Below are 19265 nucleotides of genomic sequence, written 5' to 3'. Positions count from 1 at the left end.
GCATGGCATGATAATAATCACATATGTATGGCGCAGAAATTGTAGTACACGTAGTAGCCAGTGTAAATGGCAGCGTTTGATTAATTTGTGGAACCGGTTTCAAATGTTCCTCCCTTCCTCTCAGACATGGAGAGCGGGGAAATGGCTTAGTTGTCCCTTCAGAACAGTTGGTTTTGTTCGGGGAGAGATAGAAATGATGAGGGGTTTGGAAGAAGGTAGAGATGTGAGGGAGGAACTTTATTGACTTTCCTGAAGAAAGAGACATAAAGGAGGGAAGCAAAAGAGAGAAAAGAGAAGATGAAGTCCAGGTTGAAAGACAGAGGGAGGAGGTAATAGACAACAGAGTGACGGGCTGACAGCGCTGGTGACAAGATGAATAAGACATGATGCAGCCAAGACTGATAATGGAAGAGAAAGTTTCAACAATTAATGAGCCTGGTAGCACATCTCATTTTCTCTGGAAGAAAAACAGCAAGAATGAGGGATCAGAGAAGTGAGGAGGGGGTGAAAGTCTTTACTCTCATTTCCCTTAGAGGGGCCTTGAGGCAGGAAAAACTTGAAAAAGAGCAAAAAGGGGAAAGAAAATGAGGTCATTGTGTTTCTGACATAGAAACTTAGGCCATTGCCTATGGCTAATACATGGGCGTTATCTTACTAAGTTATTAACTAGACAACAGTTTGCATCCCTGAGTGTCGTTTATGTTATTATGCTGATACAGAGAACCTGTGCTAACGAAAAACGTGTTTATAGGTATGCAACTATTTAGTTAATCTGTCAGTTATTTCTTACATTTCTTAAATTGTTCCTGTTAACAGTTGTACAAACATAAATTTATACACAAATCTATTTTTAAATAAAGGTATTATATTTGGATTATTTTAAAAATATATAGTATTACATTTTTATACACTTTTCTCTAAATAAATTACAAACAAAATTCAAATATCAGTGTTTTAAATGCTACAAATTAATGTAGGCAACACAACATTATGACAGTATGAATATTGTGCAGTATGAAAAATGTATGTTCATTTTGATTTGCTATTATTAAAATTTGCTTATTATTATTGTTATTATTTAATATTTCAAATCAGTTTTTTTTGTAGTTTTCATTTTAATTAACATTGAAATTTTAATCATTTTGTTGTGTTTTGTCATTTTTATTTGCTGTTTGGGGATTTTTTTCAAATGTATTTTTTATAATTTTATATTATAAGTTTGAGTTATTTTAGGACTTCAAGTTAAATGAAAATGGAAAATGTTCTAGCTTTTCTTTTTTTTTTAACAAATAAAAAGTAACAAATATATTTTTGTGGTTTTATTGTTAGTTAACTATAATAACCCAGCTCTATAATAACCGATTTGGAATTAATATATCATGCATAATCTACAGTTTTTCCACTATTTCATAGTTGCTTTTTTAGTTCTGCAAAGTGACGTCACTGAACAAGGTTTTCTGTGGATTCTCTGGAAATATTGATTTTACCAATAAGTTGTTTCAGCCCTAGTTCCTTACATATCAGTAGGTACGTGACCAACTTTTTAAACCACTATTTACTGTGTCGCTTTGACAGAATGTAATCTCCATCAAAAGGCTTTACATTCAACAGCTTACGCAATGATTCATCTTGTATGCAGGCTACAGAACTTCACTCAGGAGAGAGAAGTAGCGGCGTCGTGCCACACGCATTAGTGCATTATCAATATCCACTCTGGCTGTAATAGAAATGAATGTGAGGGGAGTTTTAGTGCTGTTACGGTACTGTTTACCTCCATGATGTTGATTAACGCAGATGCACCTCGGGCTCACGGCACTATCGAGACGAGGTGTCTAGACATCACTCACACCTATGACTGAATTTGTTCTCGCTTTATCCTTGAAATTCAGGGCCTCAGGAAGAGAGAACAGAGTGAAAGAAAAGGGGAGAGGAGATGCACAGGGAGAAAAATAGGAATTATCTCTGCTGGACGAAAATAGCCCCGTGCTTCAATCAAAGACAAGCTTTTTAAAAAATTTGATTTAAGAGTGCCGACGGGAGGGGGCCGTATAATGGGAATTAAGGTTGTTTCACGTTAATTATGCGTCATATGTGACATGTAATTAATTCAGTATGTGTTTGATTAGAGATTGAGGGGGGAGGCCCTTAAGTAAGATATGATGATCAAGCACAATATGTTGATGGTCCAGAATAACATGAAAATTATTTCTGTGAAGATTAAAGGAGAAACAGAGAGGCTTAATAAAGCAAGAAAGATTGGGTAATTCTGTGAAACCAGTGCCAGATTTTAAGGTGAACTTGACTTAAAAATGTTTTTTTTTTTTTAAAGATTTCATACATTCTGTGTAATGACAAGTACTGCATTTTAAGTGTTAATAAATTGCATTGTCATCTCAAACTAAATTAATATACATTTTTTAAATGTCGGCAGACAATTATAGATTTCAAAAAGGTAATAAACTGGAAAAAGTTGGTGTAGAAACAATTTCTATCAGCTGTATCTTCAAATGGCTTTACTGACGAGATGCGTATAATAATCGCATTTGATTATTTGCACAGCCCTATATATATATATATATATATATATATATATATACAGTGGTGTGAAAAAGTGTTGGCCCCCTTCTTGATTTCTTATTTTTTTTGCATGTTTGTCACACTTTAATGTTTCAGATCATCAAACAAACCATTATCCACAAATTGAGAAAATTTGGAACAATGGTGAACCTTCCCAGGAGTTGCCGGCCAACCAAAATTACTCCAAGAGCACAACGACGACTCATCCAAGAGGTCATAAAAGAATCCAGAACAACATCTAAAGAACTGCAGGCCTCACTTGCCTCAATTAAGCTCAGTGTTCATGGGTCAACAATTAGAAAGTGTTTGGGCAAAAACGGAATCCATGGGAAGGTTCCAAGGCAAAAGCCACTGCTGACCAAAAAGAACACAAAGACTCATCTCTCATTTGCCAAAAAATATCTTGATTATCCCCAAGACTTTTGGGCAAATATTCTGTGGACTGATGAGACAAAAGTTGAACTTTTTGGAAGGTGTGTGTCCCGTTACATCTGGCGTAAAACCAACACAGCATTTCATAAAAAGAACATCATACCAACAGTCAAACATGGTGGTGGTAGTGTGATGATCTGGGGCTGCTTTGCAGCTTCAGGACCTGGACGACTTGCCATAATTGACGGAACCATGAATTCTGCGCTCTATCAGAAAATCCTGAAGTAGAATGTCCGGTCGTCATTTTGTGACCTCAAGCTCAAGCGCACTTGGGTTATGCAGCAGGACAATGATCCAAAACACACCAGCAAGTTCACCTCTGAATGGCTCAAGAAAAACTAAATTAAGGTTTTGGAGTGGCCAAATCAAAGTCCGGACTTAAATCCAATTGAGATGCTTAAACAGTCCATTCATGCTCAAAAACCCTCCAATGTGGCGGAATTAAAACAATTCTGCAAAGAAGAGTGGGCCAAAATTCCTCCACAGCGATGTGAAAGACTCATCGCCAGTTATCGCAAACGCTTGATTGCAGTTGTTGCTGCAAAGCGTGTCACAACAAGGTATTAGATTTAGGGCAATTACTTTTTCACGTAGGGCCAGGCAGGTTTGGACAGCTTTTTCCCTTAATAAAATAAATAATCATTTAAATACTGCATTTTGTATTTACTTGCATTATCTTTGTGTAATATTAAAATTAGTTTGATGATCTGAATCGTTTAAGTGTGACAAATATGCAAAAAAAAAAAAAACCAGGAAGGGGGCCAACACTTTTTCACACCACTGTATATATATATTTTAGGGGTTGCACCGACTTCAATGCTTTGCCATGATGCTTTAAGCTTGACGTCGACTAGTCGCTGGTCCTATAGAGGGCGCAACAGGATAAGAACTCTTTGAAGGACTTCTGCATTTACGCTCCGTTTCCAAACAGTTAAAATGATAAATAAACATGTGAGATTATATTACTGGATGCTCGAAATTGAACGGGAGAATGCACGTTTTAAACAGTTTATTGCACAGGTAGGTTAATCGCTGTTCTAATCTAATGCGCTGCTGCATTACATTGTAACGCACACACAGTACAGACAGTAGCTCGTACATCTCGCGCAGGACGCGTGCACACAGAATCATTCAGCGTGGAAATGTATTATCAGCACTGTTCTGTGATTTCTCAATAAAATAGCTTTGAAACTGAAAAGTTCAAGCATATATTTCTTAATAATAGGGCTGTTGCGATTTGTCGATTCTATTTGACTATTCGATAAAAAAAAAATCATCGACTTCATATTGTCTGCGTCGACTAACCGGCAAAATACCGCATTTCACGGACGAGAATCCATAAAAATTTTTTAGACTGTTTTCCAAGGCTGCATGATATATTAAGAACGTTTAAAAATCTTAATTAAGCATAACTGTGAATTCACAAATGCTACGATTTAATTAAATAATTATATGTGATGCAGTTATATGCGTGTAGGTTATGTACGTGCGTGTCACAGCGGCTCTGTTCACAGTAAATGCTGCTCCACAGGAACTGATATCATTTATATGTGTGGAGCCGCTCAAACTCCATCTCTGCATGTTATTGTGAGTTTGGGTTTATTATAACGTTCATCTGGGAATGCAACGTGCGCCATTTCATCAGATTTGTAAGGTAAATCATTTATAAATCCACGCAAACACAGGAGAATACATCATTATCTCGTGGTTTCGCAATAAAAGCTCAAACCCTCACTCTTGAGTTTACACGTTTTGATGTCCACATATTCATTTAATTACAGTGGCTATAGCATTTCTGTCATAAAGAAATGGCCAAATATTAAAGATTAAGTGGACATTTGAATTAAATGATGCTTGGTAAATATTAAACAAGTATTAGATCGCACAGTAATGTGTAAAAACAATCGTCAGGCCGTTGGCGCCCCCTGCAGGCCTTTGTTGTAATGCGTACTGTACATTAGCTCTATTCACTGATCTATAATAGAGATTATATTATATTATAATTATATATAGATCAGTGGCTCTATTACATTATAATACAGTATTTTAACAGTTTTGTTCAATAAAACCATATGATTTCTTGCTTTTGATACTTTATTTGAACTAATTATTATTGCCTCATTGCTATTATATATGTATTTTAAGTAAATTTAAAGGCTATTGTTCACTTAACCTACATCTATTTTTATTACCACAAAAATTAATTATTAATTATATTTAGTTATTAGTAGACCAGAACACGTGGACATGTTGTCATTCTTACACTATAATACTGAACTTTGATTTCAGTGATTTAGACTATGAGATGGACACTTGCTTCTTGCACTCTATGTTGCGCTTTACTTTTGCTTTAAAAAAGGATTTCATAGAAATTTGGATTTCATTTGGAGTTTCACTACTGAAGTCCTCTGTTCATTTTTTTCATCATGCTGGAGATGTCTGTTTAAATCTGTTGTTTGCACATTTCTAAGAGTACTTTTAATACTTAAAATTTTTAATAACTTTTAATAATAAAATTGTAATACTTAATTCTAGTGGACTCTAAACATTGCATTTATTTAATGTGAAAACCCAACTGTTGGGGTTAATTGAAACTTTTAGTTGCATTAATTTGTAGTTGCACTCACAGCTGTAATGCCCAGAACATGTGGATATATTGACATTAAGAACATGCTGACTTTCTCATGACTTTGTCATTATTTTCTTTTTATTTCATTTTTATTAGGTTTGTTTACATTTTTACTCTTTTAGTTTTACATTTCGTCAATGGCTTGTTTACATTTATACTTTTTTATGGTACACTACTGAATGGCAAAGTTGCAAGTTTAATAAAATTTTCTTTAAAATTGTTGATTGTTTTTGTGGGAAATTAATCGTTTAGATTAATCGATAAATTAGTCGATAGAGTAATCGAAATAAAAATAGTCGTTAGTGGCAGCCCTACTTAATAACTAAATCCCACAGCTTAACTACTAGTAGAGAGACGCTGCCAGGTAGAATTAATTCAGACACACAATCGTAGAAGGCGTTCAACCCCTAATATATATATATATATATATATATATATATCGCATCGATCTTTCTTCAAAATGATTTCTATATAGAGTAGAAAATTATTTTAAAAAGAATATATATATATATGTATATATAAATATTCATTTTTAAAATAATTTTCTAAACTATATATATATATATATATATGTGTGTGTGTGTGTGTGTTTAGTATTTAGACTTTATTTATATGTTAGTGGAGAGAGAGAGAGAGAGAGAGAGAGAGAGAGCGCACACTTCTGTTGTGTGATCTTTGATGTTCACTCAGCACACGCATCATTTGGATTAAAACTAAATCGTAAAAATAAGACCATTTATAGGGGCATTCACTATAAACATAATTTATTTTCAACCTTAGCCATACACGACTTTCTGGTGAAAGTGAATCTAACAGCCTGTGTAAAATGCGCTAGGCTGTACTACTTGTCCCTCTCATTCTGCACCCGTACAAATTTGTGCACGCGTTGCGCGTGTTTTGCTTGCTTGAGTGTTTCTGCATTATATGAGTGGCTTTGGAATATAAATTGCAGCACGTTTTAGATGAAAAAAAAACACGACTTCTATTTCTGAAAATATCACAATTAGGAGATTTATAACGAGTGGTTCCCTGCATTATTACAGCAAATCGCGTGATTACAGTACTAAGCCGCTGCAGTGGAGCAGCTCTAATGCTATTAAATTAAAGATGATGTACCATAGAGCAAAAAATGAACAGTGAAAGTAACAAAAACTTGTAAAATACAATTTAATGGGCATAATTAAGTATGAAAATAACCAAAGGCTATACAGTCAAACCAAAAATTATTCAGAGACCAGATATAATTTTTTATATTGTTTACTAGTGGGTGCAGGACACTATAGTTCATTTATGTAAGTGAAGATAGCAAAATAAATTATGACAAATTATACCCAAAAATTCTTCATACGGTGGACTACCAGCAAAACGGATACAAATTTGGGACCAAAAATTATTCAGACCGAGTCTGGGAAAAAAACTGAATTTGAGGTTTTCATGAAGCTGGATGACAGCATGCCCAGGAGACTACAGGCTGTCATTAAGGCTAAGGGTTGCCCGACTAAGTATTGATAGTTGTGTAAATACTGTCATACTAACAGCTGTCTGAATTATTTTTAGGTTGATTGTAATTCATTACATACCTTTCTATCAAAGTTATCTAACATTATCAAGCTGAATTTGTTCTGACACAGTTTAACTCTTGAGTTCTGGTCATATTTCATTACCATTTTCTAGGGATGCACCGATACTAGTATCGGTATCGGGCCCTATACTGAGCTCCTGTACTCGTACTCGTACTCGTTAAAATGCCCCGATACCAAAGCCGATACCACACAGCATGTGATAAATGCCATATTCAGACAAAAAAACACAGACAACAGAACAACAGACAGCAGAATGGAGTTATTAGAGATTAAGGATGTCTACGAAGTATATGTATGCAATGAATATAATGTTAAACATTCAGTATTAACGCCTGTATAGCTGATGTGCGCGAGCTGATAAGCAAAGCATGCTGAGTGGATTGAGTGCACTGCGGCGCAGATGCGCGAGCTTGTCGAGTGAAAATACCTTTCTCACAGACATCACTGGAAAGTTTGTAGTTCGGACGGATAGGTCAAAAACAAGTTAGTAAAACAATGCACAAGTTACTTAACGGAAGGGAGAGAGAGATAGAGACCAGATATAATTTTTTATATTGTTTACTAGTGGGTGCAGGACACTATAGTTCATTTATGTAAGTGAAGATAGCTAAATAAAATAAACTATGACAAATTTTACCCAAAAATTCTTCATACAGTGAACTACCAGCAAAACTGATATAAATTTGGGACGAAAAATTATTCAGACCTAGTTTGGGAAAAAAATTGATGTTCAGGTTTTCATGAAGCTGGATGACAGCATGCCCAGGAGACTACAGGCTGTCATTACAACAGACAGCAGAATGGAGTTATTAGAGATTAAGGATGTCTACAAAGTATATGTATGCAATGAATATAATGTTAAACATTCAGTATTAACGCCTGTATAGCTGATGTGCGCGAGCTGATAAGCAAAGCATGCTGAGTGGATTGAGTGCACTGCGGCGCAGATGCGCGAGCTTGTCGAGTGAAAATACCTTTCTCACAGACATCACTGGAAAGTTTGTAGTTCGGACGGATAGGTCAAAAACAAGTTAGTAAAACAATGCACAAGTTACTTAACGGAAGGGAGAGAGAGATAGAGACCAGATATAATTTTTTATATTGTTTACTAGTGGGTGCAGGACACTATAGTTCATTTATGTAAGTGAAGATAGCTAAATAAAATAAACTATGACAAATTTTACCCAAAAATTCTTCATACAGTGAACTACCAGCAAAACTGATATAAATTTGGGACGAAAAATTATTCAGACCTAGTTTGGGAAAAAAATTGATGTTCAGGTTTTCATGAAGCTGGATGACAGCATGCCCAGGAGACTACAGGCTGTCATTAAGGCTAAGGGTTGCCCGACTAAGTATTGATAGTTGTGTAAATACTGTCATACTAACAGCTGTCTGAATAATTTTTGGTTGATTGTAATTCATTACATACCTTTCTATCAAAGTTATCTAACATTATCAAGCTGAATTTGTTCTGACACAGTTTAACTATAGCAAATAAACGGTGATAATGTGAGAAATGTTGAAGGTGTCTGAATAAATTTTGGTTTGACTATCTATTTGATAAATTAAGTTAACCAACTAACATTATACATACTCTTTTGGTTTCTGTACCCAATATTTAAAAAATTTACAAATGCAATAAAAATATCGGTATCGGTACTCGGTATCGGCAAGTACCAAAAATAAATGTATCGGTATCGGGCGAGTACTGGAAAAATCTATCTATCTATCTATCGTCTGTGTATCTTTCTATCTCTCTTTCTATTATTCTGTCGGACTCTCAAAGGTTCTATCATTCTATCTATTGTAACATTAAGTGTCCATCTATTATATATATAAGGCTTTCACTTTTAGTGTACAGTAATTTTATTTTGTCGAGGGGTTTGTACATAAATCAGACGTCTCTTTTAAATTATTCTTTGCAATTGTTTTTTTTCTACCACATTGTTTTTTTTCTCTTTGATCTTAAGTGTATCTGTACGCTTTAATTTCGATAAATGTTTTATCTTGTGCGATCAAGGTTGTGCTCGTTTTCTCTGTAAGTCGGACAGCTCCGTGATAGCTGCCAGGCTTAACAAGCCAGCAGCAGTAGAGGCTGTTAATGCTGCGAGTGACCTTCTGGAGAGCGAGTCTCTGTCTCCCTCTCTGCGGCTCAGCACGAGCTCCGTTTGGTTGTGCTAATGCCACTGGTGTTCTGAAGAGTTGAATCTTGTCTATCTTGTCAACACAGTTGTAGAGGAGAGAAGCTGTCTTTAGCGATGGAAGTAATGGTACATCAACTTTACCCAGAAGATACAGTGAAGTCAAATGAAGAATTCTGGACTCTTGACTCTCATTTTATTTCGCTCTCTCTTTCTCTGCTACCTTTTCATTTCTCTCTTTCTACTTTCTCTCACTGTGTCTGTTCTTTTTCTCATCTAATTTTTATTATTCAAACCTATCTCTGAGTGCGTGTTAAGAAATAGATTTTAGAGCACTACTTGCTGGAAGGGCCTCTTTCTATTGTTGTAGAAAATCACAGAAGGTGCTCTCTGGTTGAGTTTCAATATAGAAAAATGATTGTCCGAGATACTACTTCTGATACAAACCTTAAAAAGCCTTTAATTTAATTGAATGCATTTCTGGAAAAGAACATTGATTGGAATGTGTCAGGCTATGAACAGACTGCAGGTGTATGCTAACAGTGCACCATGTCAGAATAATCATATTTATCAGTTGTAAAGTAAAAATTATGAATGTTGAGATTACTGTTACAAAACAAATGATGACTTTATGAGCTAGTTCTTTTTAGTGAATCAAAAACATACAGTGCAGCCCGCGTAGTCTGATTCCCAAACAAATTATTCTAATGAGTTGATTTATTTTGGTGAGTCAAATACACACAGCTTAAAACTAACTGTGGGGTTGCTGACTGGTTGTTCTTATGACAACATGCACTGTAGTTTGTAAGTGATATATTTAATGAAAATTAATGTTACCACATTTTTTATTTCTTTAAGTATCAGTGATTAATATATACAGTAGTTAAGGCCAATTAGACTAGTCTGTGTAAACACCATTTTTAAAAGTTTTGAGTTTATCTCCTCATTTGGCAATGGAATTGCAATTTTTTTGTCCAAATATGTACTCCTTAGTATTATTAGTTAAACTATTAAGGTATTTGAATCATTGAGTAATCTGAAACAGAAGGGATTTTTAAAGGAATAATTCACACAAAAATGAAAATTCTGTCATTAAGTACTCACCCTCATGTTGTTCCAAACCCGTAAGACCTTCGTTCATCTTCGAAACACAAATTAAGATATTTGGGATGAAAACTGAGAGCTTTCTGACCCTCACATAGACAGCAATGAAGCAATGAGACACGATCAAGGCCCAGAAAGGTAGTAAAGACTTCATTAAAATAGTCCATGTGACATCGGGTTCAACCGTAATTTTATGAAGCTATGAGAATACTTTTTGTGCGCAAAGAAAACAAAAATAACAACTTTATTCAATGATTTCTTCTGTTCTGGGTCAATCTGATTTTGAGTACCAGACAATAATTGTTTTTAACAGGTTTTGGGTACTAGACAAACAGATATTTTCTGATGGCATTTGGTGTGCTCTCGAATTTCATAAAAAATATCTTAATTTGTGTTCCAAAAACGAACGAAGGTCTTACAGGTTTGGAACGACATGAGGGTGAGTAATTAATGACAGAATTTGAATTTTTGCGTGAACTATCCCTTTAAGAACTGCTTTTTCTTAGGGCACGTTAGATCGTGCCAACATCCTGCTGACTACACAAAGATATTAGTTTATGCTGACATCCTGCTGAAGAATCTAAGGTTGAGTCTCCATGTCATGAACAGTGGATCCAACCCCCAGCGCCAGATCCAATCAGTATATACCACAAACTATAGCAATGGAAAATTACTGCTTCAGAACATCATCCTGTGGTTTTAAAAACCGTGAAATGGAGACATTCTCTTACTGTCTTACTAGTGAAGACAAATATTCCTGGAAACCACAAAATCATGAAATTAACAGTTTGAAAACAAATATAATAGTATAATATAATATAAAATTACTGATTAATGAATGAATCAATAAAAGGGGTCTACAATTAGTCTAAATGATTAAATGGAACAATAAAATGTTTAAATGCTAATTATTAGAAATAACTGAATGTAAAAGAAAGAAAAGAAAGCACAACACAGAGACATCTTTCTGGCTGCTAAGTGCTTCTTATTTCCAATCAATCGGATACTTGATCCATCGTGGTAGATCAGCTGATGAATCATTTGAATTTAGATGTATTCTCTCCTCAATGCATCTCAATCTGTCCCCTTCCTCTCTTAATGACATGCTGTTCTGGCACGGTATCGTTGATGCCAAGAGCTCAGCTGTTATCCCCTCCCAGCAGTCAAGAGTTAGTGGGAAACTTATTTTATGCCTCTGCCTCTCATTCGAATATTAAAGATATTTTGCTTATAAACTGCCTCTGCAGGACACTAGTCTCTATTATTGAAGAGGAAGCGAGGAAAGTAGTGAGAGGATAGTAATGTAAGGTCTGGATTAGCTCCCTGCTGCTCGTGCAGGGCTGTATTGGGTAGTGGATGACTAGGTTGGCCTCTCCATTGTGCTAAACTGGCGATAGAGGAATGGGAGTTTTGCATGTGGAGTGCATGTGTCTGTGATCGCTCATTTTGAGATGAATAGACTCAGAACGGATGAAGAGGAGGAGCGGAGCGAGGGAGATTAATGACAGGGAGGGGGTGAGGAGCAGAAGTGTAGAACGAAGGATTAGAGAGCAATGATCCGGAAAACAAATCTGACACATGGTATCCTATATGTTATGTGTGTGTGTGTTAAATGTAAAGTTGAAATGGGAGGCCATGTGTGTCATTTCACATGTTCATCACAGTGGTGCATCTGAAGTGTAAACTGCTGTTGTTGTGGTGTTGTAAGGAGAATATCAACTTGGAATCTGTAATGGGTTGACTCAACATTTATTCTGAAAAAAAAAAATGTCAGTAAAATAAGCATGTGTGGTCAACCTTGATAGATTTCTCTCCTGTTTGGGATGAAGTAGAATTATAAACTGTATTATTAATATTTTATTATATTGTATTTGTACAGTCTATTTTGACATTACAAGAGTTGCTCAATGTCATGAAACTACAAGGTGCTTCCTAGAAAATAAATGTAATGATCATATAAGGCTGGTATATTGTTGCAAATTTTTTTAAAAGAGGAAATTAATGGTAATGTTTACGCGTCTGTATGTATATGTAGACACACACACACACACACACACACATACTGTATATAATTAATGACACAATTGATTAATCAAATCAATTGGAAATGAATTGCACGTCATATCTGGCTGAGAAATTGACCACAAAAAACTGAAAGTCGTTATTGTGTTAAATGAGAAAAGCATCAGAAAGTAGCTTTAGAAAGAAATGTTTTATTTGATTCGACATAAAATTTATTGCACAAACTTTTAGGCCATGATTTTTTTTTTCAGAAGCTGCATCTGAATGGGTGTTTAGATATATCTACTGACAGTTTGTTGCAGCATGAATGCATTTACACTGCAATTGCAATAGTATAAATAATGGTGTTAGATCAATTAGTTTTAAATGGTATTAAAGTGTTTTTTTTTATTAAAGGGGTCATCGGATGCTAAATTCACTTATAAATGTTGTTTGAACATAAATGTGTGTTGGCAGTGTGTGTACACATCTACCCTATAATGATAAAAATCCACCCAGTGGTTTTTATTTAATCTCTAAAAATAATATACCCTTTTTCAAATCAGGCCGTTCTCAGCTTCTTGTCTGTGTGACGTCACACAGACGAAAGCCGCTCCCACGATAGTTGATTGACATGGCCGTCTTACCTTAGGACCCACCCTGAGTGAGGTGCAACAGTCTGACCGCCATTGTTTCACTTCCGGAGCAGATGTAGACAAGAATGGCTCCATAGCGATTGAGGTGTTTTGTTGATGATGGATGTAATTGTAACAGAGACGCTGGAGTAGGGCTGGACGATATGGGCAAAATTTATATCACGATATATTTCTTAATTTCGGTCGATACGATATAATTCCGATATCGATATGAACACTATTAAAAAAGCCTCATAAAAACGGCCAAGTACGGCCACAACAGATGTCTGTACCTACAAACTTATTAGGCAATGAGTCCAAACACAAACATCAGTCCTATCAGGCGTCAGAACAAAAGGGGCAAGAGTCAAGAAGACAGGCAGAATCATACACAGGAAACCAATCAGCAACAGAGGAAGAATAACGCTTGGAAAGGCAGGTAAACTGGCAATACTTCGCAATCGGCACATGGACTGGTCTCAGTTTATATGAGAGTCAAACAGGAAGTGAAAGCAGAGGGAGTGGAGCACGGTCAGTACTCGGGCGAGGGCTCCCTCTGCTGGCTTGGCGTTACAGTAATAATGAACATAGCAAAAAATTGTCATTTACTCCTTACATCTGAGCCACTGAAGATGCAGTGGATTACTTTTGTCTGTGAAGGGAATGCGTCCCCTGATCTACCTAAATGCGTCTATGTTCGCACAAATCATTTGTGATCCAACTTCACTTACAGCAGAAGTGAGTATAAGGGTTTTTTATGAATCTTTGCAATCGCCTTTCCTAATAACGTGCTAGTTAGCAAGTTTCGCAGCTAAAGTAAACAGTCTCTCAGAGCACGGCTGGTCACTCCACAGAAGAGAGGGGCGGGGTGAGCAGAGCTCATTAGCATTTAAAGCAACATGCAACAGAACGGGGTGATGTCTGCAGAGCTGATTTTGACAAGGGAAAAAGGGCGTTGTTTTACACTACCATTGAGAAATTTTAACCAAAGTATGTTATAAACTTTTCATTAAGACCCTAAAGAATCATATCAACTTGTGGAAAATGGGCATCCAATGACCCCTTTAATATGGAAATAAGAAACTATTTTTTAATTAAATATAGTCCCAATAACAAACTAATACTGCCTTTTTCAATAACTAATTAATTAACATGTTAAATTGACAACACTGATAGATATTATATTATACTTCACAAGAACAGTTTTCTAGTTTCATGTTTTTTTTAATATATTTAATATTAAATGCCATTTATTTCTGTGATGGCAAAACTGAATTATAGTGCTCATAAAAAAATATTTCTTTTTCTTCCCAATGCTAAAAACAGTTGTGCTGCTGAATTTTTTTATGGAAACCATGATACACATTTTTACATCTTTCTTTAATGAATAGAAAGAACAGCATTTATTTGAAATATAATTTTTATAATTAACAAAACAGTTAATGTCTTAACTGTCATTTTTGATCACTTTAATTCTTGCTTGCTGAGTAAAAGAGCTAATTTCATTCCGAAAAAGAAAAAGAAATCTTACTGACCCCATGACTGGAGTCCCACCTCTCCTGATGGGATCAACTCCAAAAGGGAAGAGGAGGAATTAAGACAGGAAATTAATATTGGGGGCACGTAAATTAATAGAAGTCAGAAAATTAAAGAGGCAAAGACACACACATACAGACTGGCAAATCAGGCACACATTAAACATTTAGTGAAAATCCACAAAATATGAATATATAAACACATACGTAAAATATTATACTACAGCCGTTAGATTAACAAGCCAAGCCCCCCTCCCCGCAGCCCCATCAGTGTTGTTACCTCATTAAAGCCGAATCAAGGTAAAGGATCAGTCCATCTCGGACCCCAGGGGAGTGGCTTTGATGTTGAGTAGAGCGTGGAGACCTGAAAGAGAGAAAGACAGAGAGACTGTGAGATTTCGCCATGCGGCATGACTAACATGGCAACACCCACAACCGACTTCACACATGAGTGCACACACAGAACAATCATTTACAGGCATGTACAGAGTTATACATCAGTGTGCATGCATTCATGTGCACTGTCATACATGTGTGCATAGCTTTAAAATGCTTTTGCTTATTTGCTACTGACTGCTTACACAAACACACACTCGCATCAATGTATGCATACTGGATGTGAAGAGTTCATTAACGTGCTTATTATAAACATCTGAAATCATTCATCACCAATGTACCAAAGTCATTTCATTTTGACATTTGAACTGCCTGGGATTTGTTTCAGGAGTGAAGTGGTCATTTAGATGTTAAGGGAACAAAATGTGTCTCGTTCACAGGCTTTGATGCAGCAGATGTCAGATCTGGTGAACTGCGGTTCATATTTCTCTACCCTCTTTCTCCTGATCCTTGTTCCCTTTATCCAAACTTTGGTGAAAAGAAAAAATATATATACTTAACTTTGGATTTGTCACTTTTTCTTTGTAATGAGCTGGAGGCAAGAAGAATACAAGAAAAATGATTGAGCAAGCAAATTCTCATCTCTCTCTTTGACATACTGTATGTACTGTTGAAAACCAGTATGAACTATAACTATAACCGACTGATATCCTATTATAATGTGATTCGCCTTGATGCTTCTGTTCTCATGCATGCATGTATCTTTGTTTCTTGCAGGATGACCATTCCATGTTCTTCCAGTTTGGACCCTCTATAGAGCAGCAGGCCTCTGTCATGCTTAACATAATGGAGGAATATGACTGGTACATATTCTCCATTGTCACCACCTACTACCCAGGATACCAGGACTTTGTCAATCGGGTGAGTTGTCGCTATTCATTTTTTCTCAATTCGGTTCCATTTTAATTTCAGTTTAGCTGTTAATTTAAGCAGGTGTAGAAGTAATACACTATATATCAGGTCAAGTTTTAGGTCTTCATCCAAACCCCAATGTATGTTTATGATTCAAGTAATCTTGAAGATAAAACACATGAGTTCTGATGTCAGTTCAGTTCAGGTGTTATTTCATACTAAGCTTAGAAGACTGCAGGAACTCATCAAACATAGTTTATATGTTAGCTAATATATATATATTTACATGTACAATTTTTTATATATTTACATATACATTCAAAAGTTTGGAGTTGGTAAAAAGATTTAAAAATGTTTTTTGCAAAAATCTCTTATGCTCACCAAGGCTGCATTCATTTTTTTTTTAAAACATACAGTAAAAACAGTGATATTGTGAAATAATATAAAAAATGTTTTAAAACGTAAATGTGATTTTATCATTTTTTTTATTTTGATCAATATTGGTAATAATAAAATATGTATTATTATTATTATTTAAAACAGTTGAGTTGCTTACTATTTTTGTGGTAACTGTGATACATTCGTCCCCCCCCAGAATTCTTGAATAGAAAGAACAGCATTTATTTGAAATAATATAATTTTTTTTGTAACAGTGTCTATAAAAATCTTTGATCAATATAATTTTAACGTAGTTTGTACGATTTTAATAATAAAATTAACACAAAACACAAAATAAACGACTGTCGCGCACAAACAAACCCAAAACACAAAATAAACTCCAGGCCTGGTCCTCTCTCATCCGACACTGTCGTCACTCCTCCCTTTTATCCTTCCGGAGCTCCTCCGTGAGACTCGAGACCGGTGAGTGGTGCAGGTGTCGCTCATTATCAATTACTCCACCGGCCTCGCTCCGTGAGCCGTGGGAACGGAGCCCCCACTCGTCACAATAATGTGTCCTTGCTGCATAAAAATATACTTTCTTGAAGAAAATCTTACTGATTGCGCACTTTTGAACAGTATTTTATATACTGTATGTGTATTATTGTAGTTGTTATTACATTTATTTATTATTTTAAAGTTATGTTTAACACTGAGAGTTTAACAATTGTTCCCTGGATTTTATTTCTGAAGGAATTTGGAGTGGTGCAGAAAAGCATTGCAATGTGCTTGCTAAGATGTTCTGCATGTTTTTAGCATGTTGCTATGTGCTTGCTAGGGTTTTTACCAGGCCTTGCTAGGTGATTTCCAGTGTGTTTTGAGTGGTTGAAAGAAACACATCTCAGTTTAAATGGCTCATGATCATAATCCCACCAAACAATCCATTCAGAACCTGCTCTTGTTTATCAAATCACTGAAATGCATCATCAGGGTGTATAAACACTCACCTATCCAGAGCTACACCAATTTGGCCAAATTGAGATAGGGATCTCGTGAAACCCCAGACTGCTGTTTGCTTCACTGCCCCCAATTCTGGAAACTCTAGCTGGTTCGATTCACACCCTAATTCCGAGGTTCTCACTCCTGCTGGGGCGCCAGCCGCTGCGGTTCAAGTCTCTTTCATCATCAGAAGTTTGCCAATGCTCCTGTCTCAACTAATTCTCTCTTCCTCTCCTCTATCTTCTGTATGCTAGGGCTTCTGTCAAAACTAATACACCCGTCCTCTCCCCTACTTTCACTATTCGTCGCTCCTATAGGAACTAATGCTGCTTTCCTCTCAAATTTGAAGTCTTATTGTTTTTTATTTCAAGGCATAGTTCACTCAAAAATGAAATTGTGTCATCATTTACTGACCCTTATATCATTCTTAACCCGTATGGCAACAGAAAAGAGTCTGCACGCAAGATAGAAAGTCAAACGGGTTCGGAATGACATGAGGGTGAGTAAATGATGACTAGTGGAATTTTCCCTGTAACCATCTTTCTGTTCATTCATCACACGCCTCTCACAGTATGCGCCTTTAGCCTTGTATACATGCCCTATAATAGTAGTGTTGACCCTTTTAATTCATGCAAGCAAAACAGCCTTTTATAGAACAAGGTTATTATTGTTAACTAAAACTAGAACTATTTAAAGGGGTCATATGATGCTGCTAAAAAGAACATTATTTTGTGTATTTGGTGTAATGAAATGTGTTCATGTGGTTTAAGGTTCAAAAAACACATTATTTTTCACATACTGTACATTATTATTTCTCCTCTATGCCCCGCCTTTCTGAAACGCGTCGATTTTTACAAAGCTCATCGGTCTGAAAAGCGAGGTGTGCTCTGATTGGCCAGCTATCCAGAGCATTGTGATTGGCCGAATACCTCAAGTGTGTGATGGAAATGTTACGCCCCGTACCATACTGTGATGCCCTGTGTCCCGGCGCGACGAGACAAAACCAATAAAACCCATTACAAATGAGGCATTTGTTGCATCCAGTGGGGACATAGTTACTGATTATAATGACTTATACTGTCTTTTTACGCGTTGCGTTGCATATCGCACCGCATAAACATAGAACCATCTTTGCATTTGTGATCAGAGAAACAACAAACAACAAGCGCTACTCTACACTGCTCAAAACTCGCGTTTGAATCATCAGTGGCAAATTCTTTTAATATGAAAACATACTTACAGGCTGTGAGTCAGAAGCGCCAGACTGTCCTTGCAAAGTTGGAACTGCCCCACTTTATAGAAACAGTCTTTGTGTGTAGACGGCATTGTAGGCTACTTTCCCATGTCCTTCGTAAAATGCGCTGCACACATCTGAATATTTGGGTTGAACTGTTCTGGAACAGTGTTGTAAACAAAGTAGTTTCGCTTTCACAACGAAACACACAGTGTCTCCACGACATGGCGGCGGCAACAATACTACAGCGAGAGTAAAAGTTACACCTTCTTTCTTTGCGTGAACATTTGGGCGGTGTTATGCAAATCTTCCCACACAGTGACGTAGACATGTGGGGGTGTGTTTAAACGAGGCATTTTAGGAGGGCGTGGACAAGTCTGAACTTTTATAAAAAATATCTCTTTGGGTTTGAGACTTTAGTCTTTGCAACTTTAGGGATCTTATCTATTCACGACTTGTAACACTCCAAAGAGAAAGGAAAACTTGAAATCGCATCATATGACCCCTTTAATATTATTATATAGTATATAAATAAAACTAAAATATCTCAGATATGAATATAGTGATCTTTCAGTACAGTGGGATTGAAATCTCAGAGTATCAGTGTACTAGGGACAATCACAGTCATTTTTGTAGATTTACCCCTGTGGTACCGGATGCTCACACTACACTTGACTGCATGTGTGTAATGATACTGTCAGTGCAATTTGCAAGTCTGTCAAATTGGCTGGAAATATTGGGCGATACAGAAATATGCATCATCAGA

The 19265-nt window shown here is 36.2% G+C and overlaps 1 protein-coding gene across 2 annotated transcripts in view; it reads left to right on the top strand.

Annotated features, from left to right (window-relative positions):
• LOC107551907 (glutamate receptor ionotropic, NMDA 2B-like) overlaps nucleotides 1–19265 on the top strand; it is a 96510-nt gene that overhangs the window by 29731 nt on the left and 47514 nt on the right. For both annotated transcript variants that reach the window (XM_016233689.1, XM_016233681.1), the window contains exon 2: nucleotides 15754–15897. In XM_016233689.1, coding sequence (XP_016089175.1) covers nucleotides 15754–15897 — 144 coding nt within the window. The remainder of the gene's footprint in view (nucleotides 1–15753; nucleotides 15898–19265) is intronic.

The sequence above is a fragment of the Sinocyclocheilus grahami genome, unplaced genomic scaffold (assembly GCF_001515645.1).
Source record: "Sinocyclocheilus grahami isolate Dianchi unplaced genomic scaffold, SAMN03320097.WGS_v1.1 scaffold17.1, whole genome shotgun sequence".
Lineage (NCBI taxonomy): Eukaryota > Metazoa > Chordata > Actinopteri > Cypriniformes > Cyprinidae > Sinocyclocheilus > Sinocyclocheilus grahami.
Note: the sequence above shows the minus strand (reverse complement) of the source record. Positions and strands in the feature narration are given on the sequence as shown.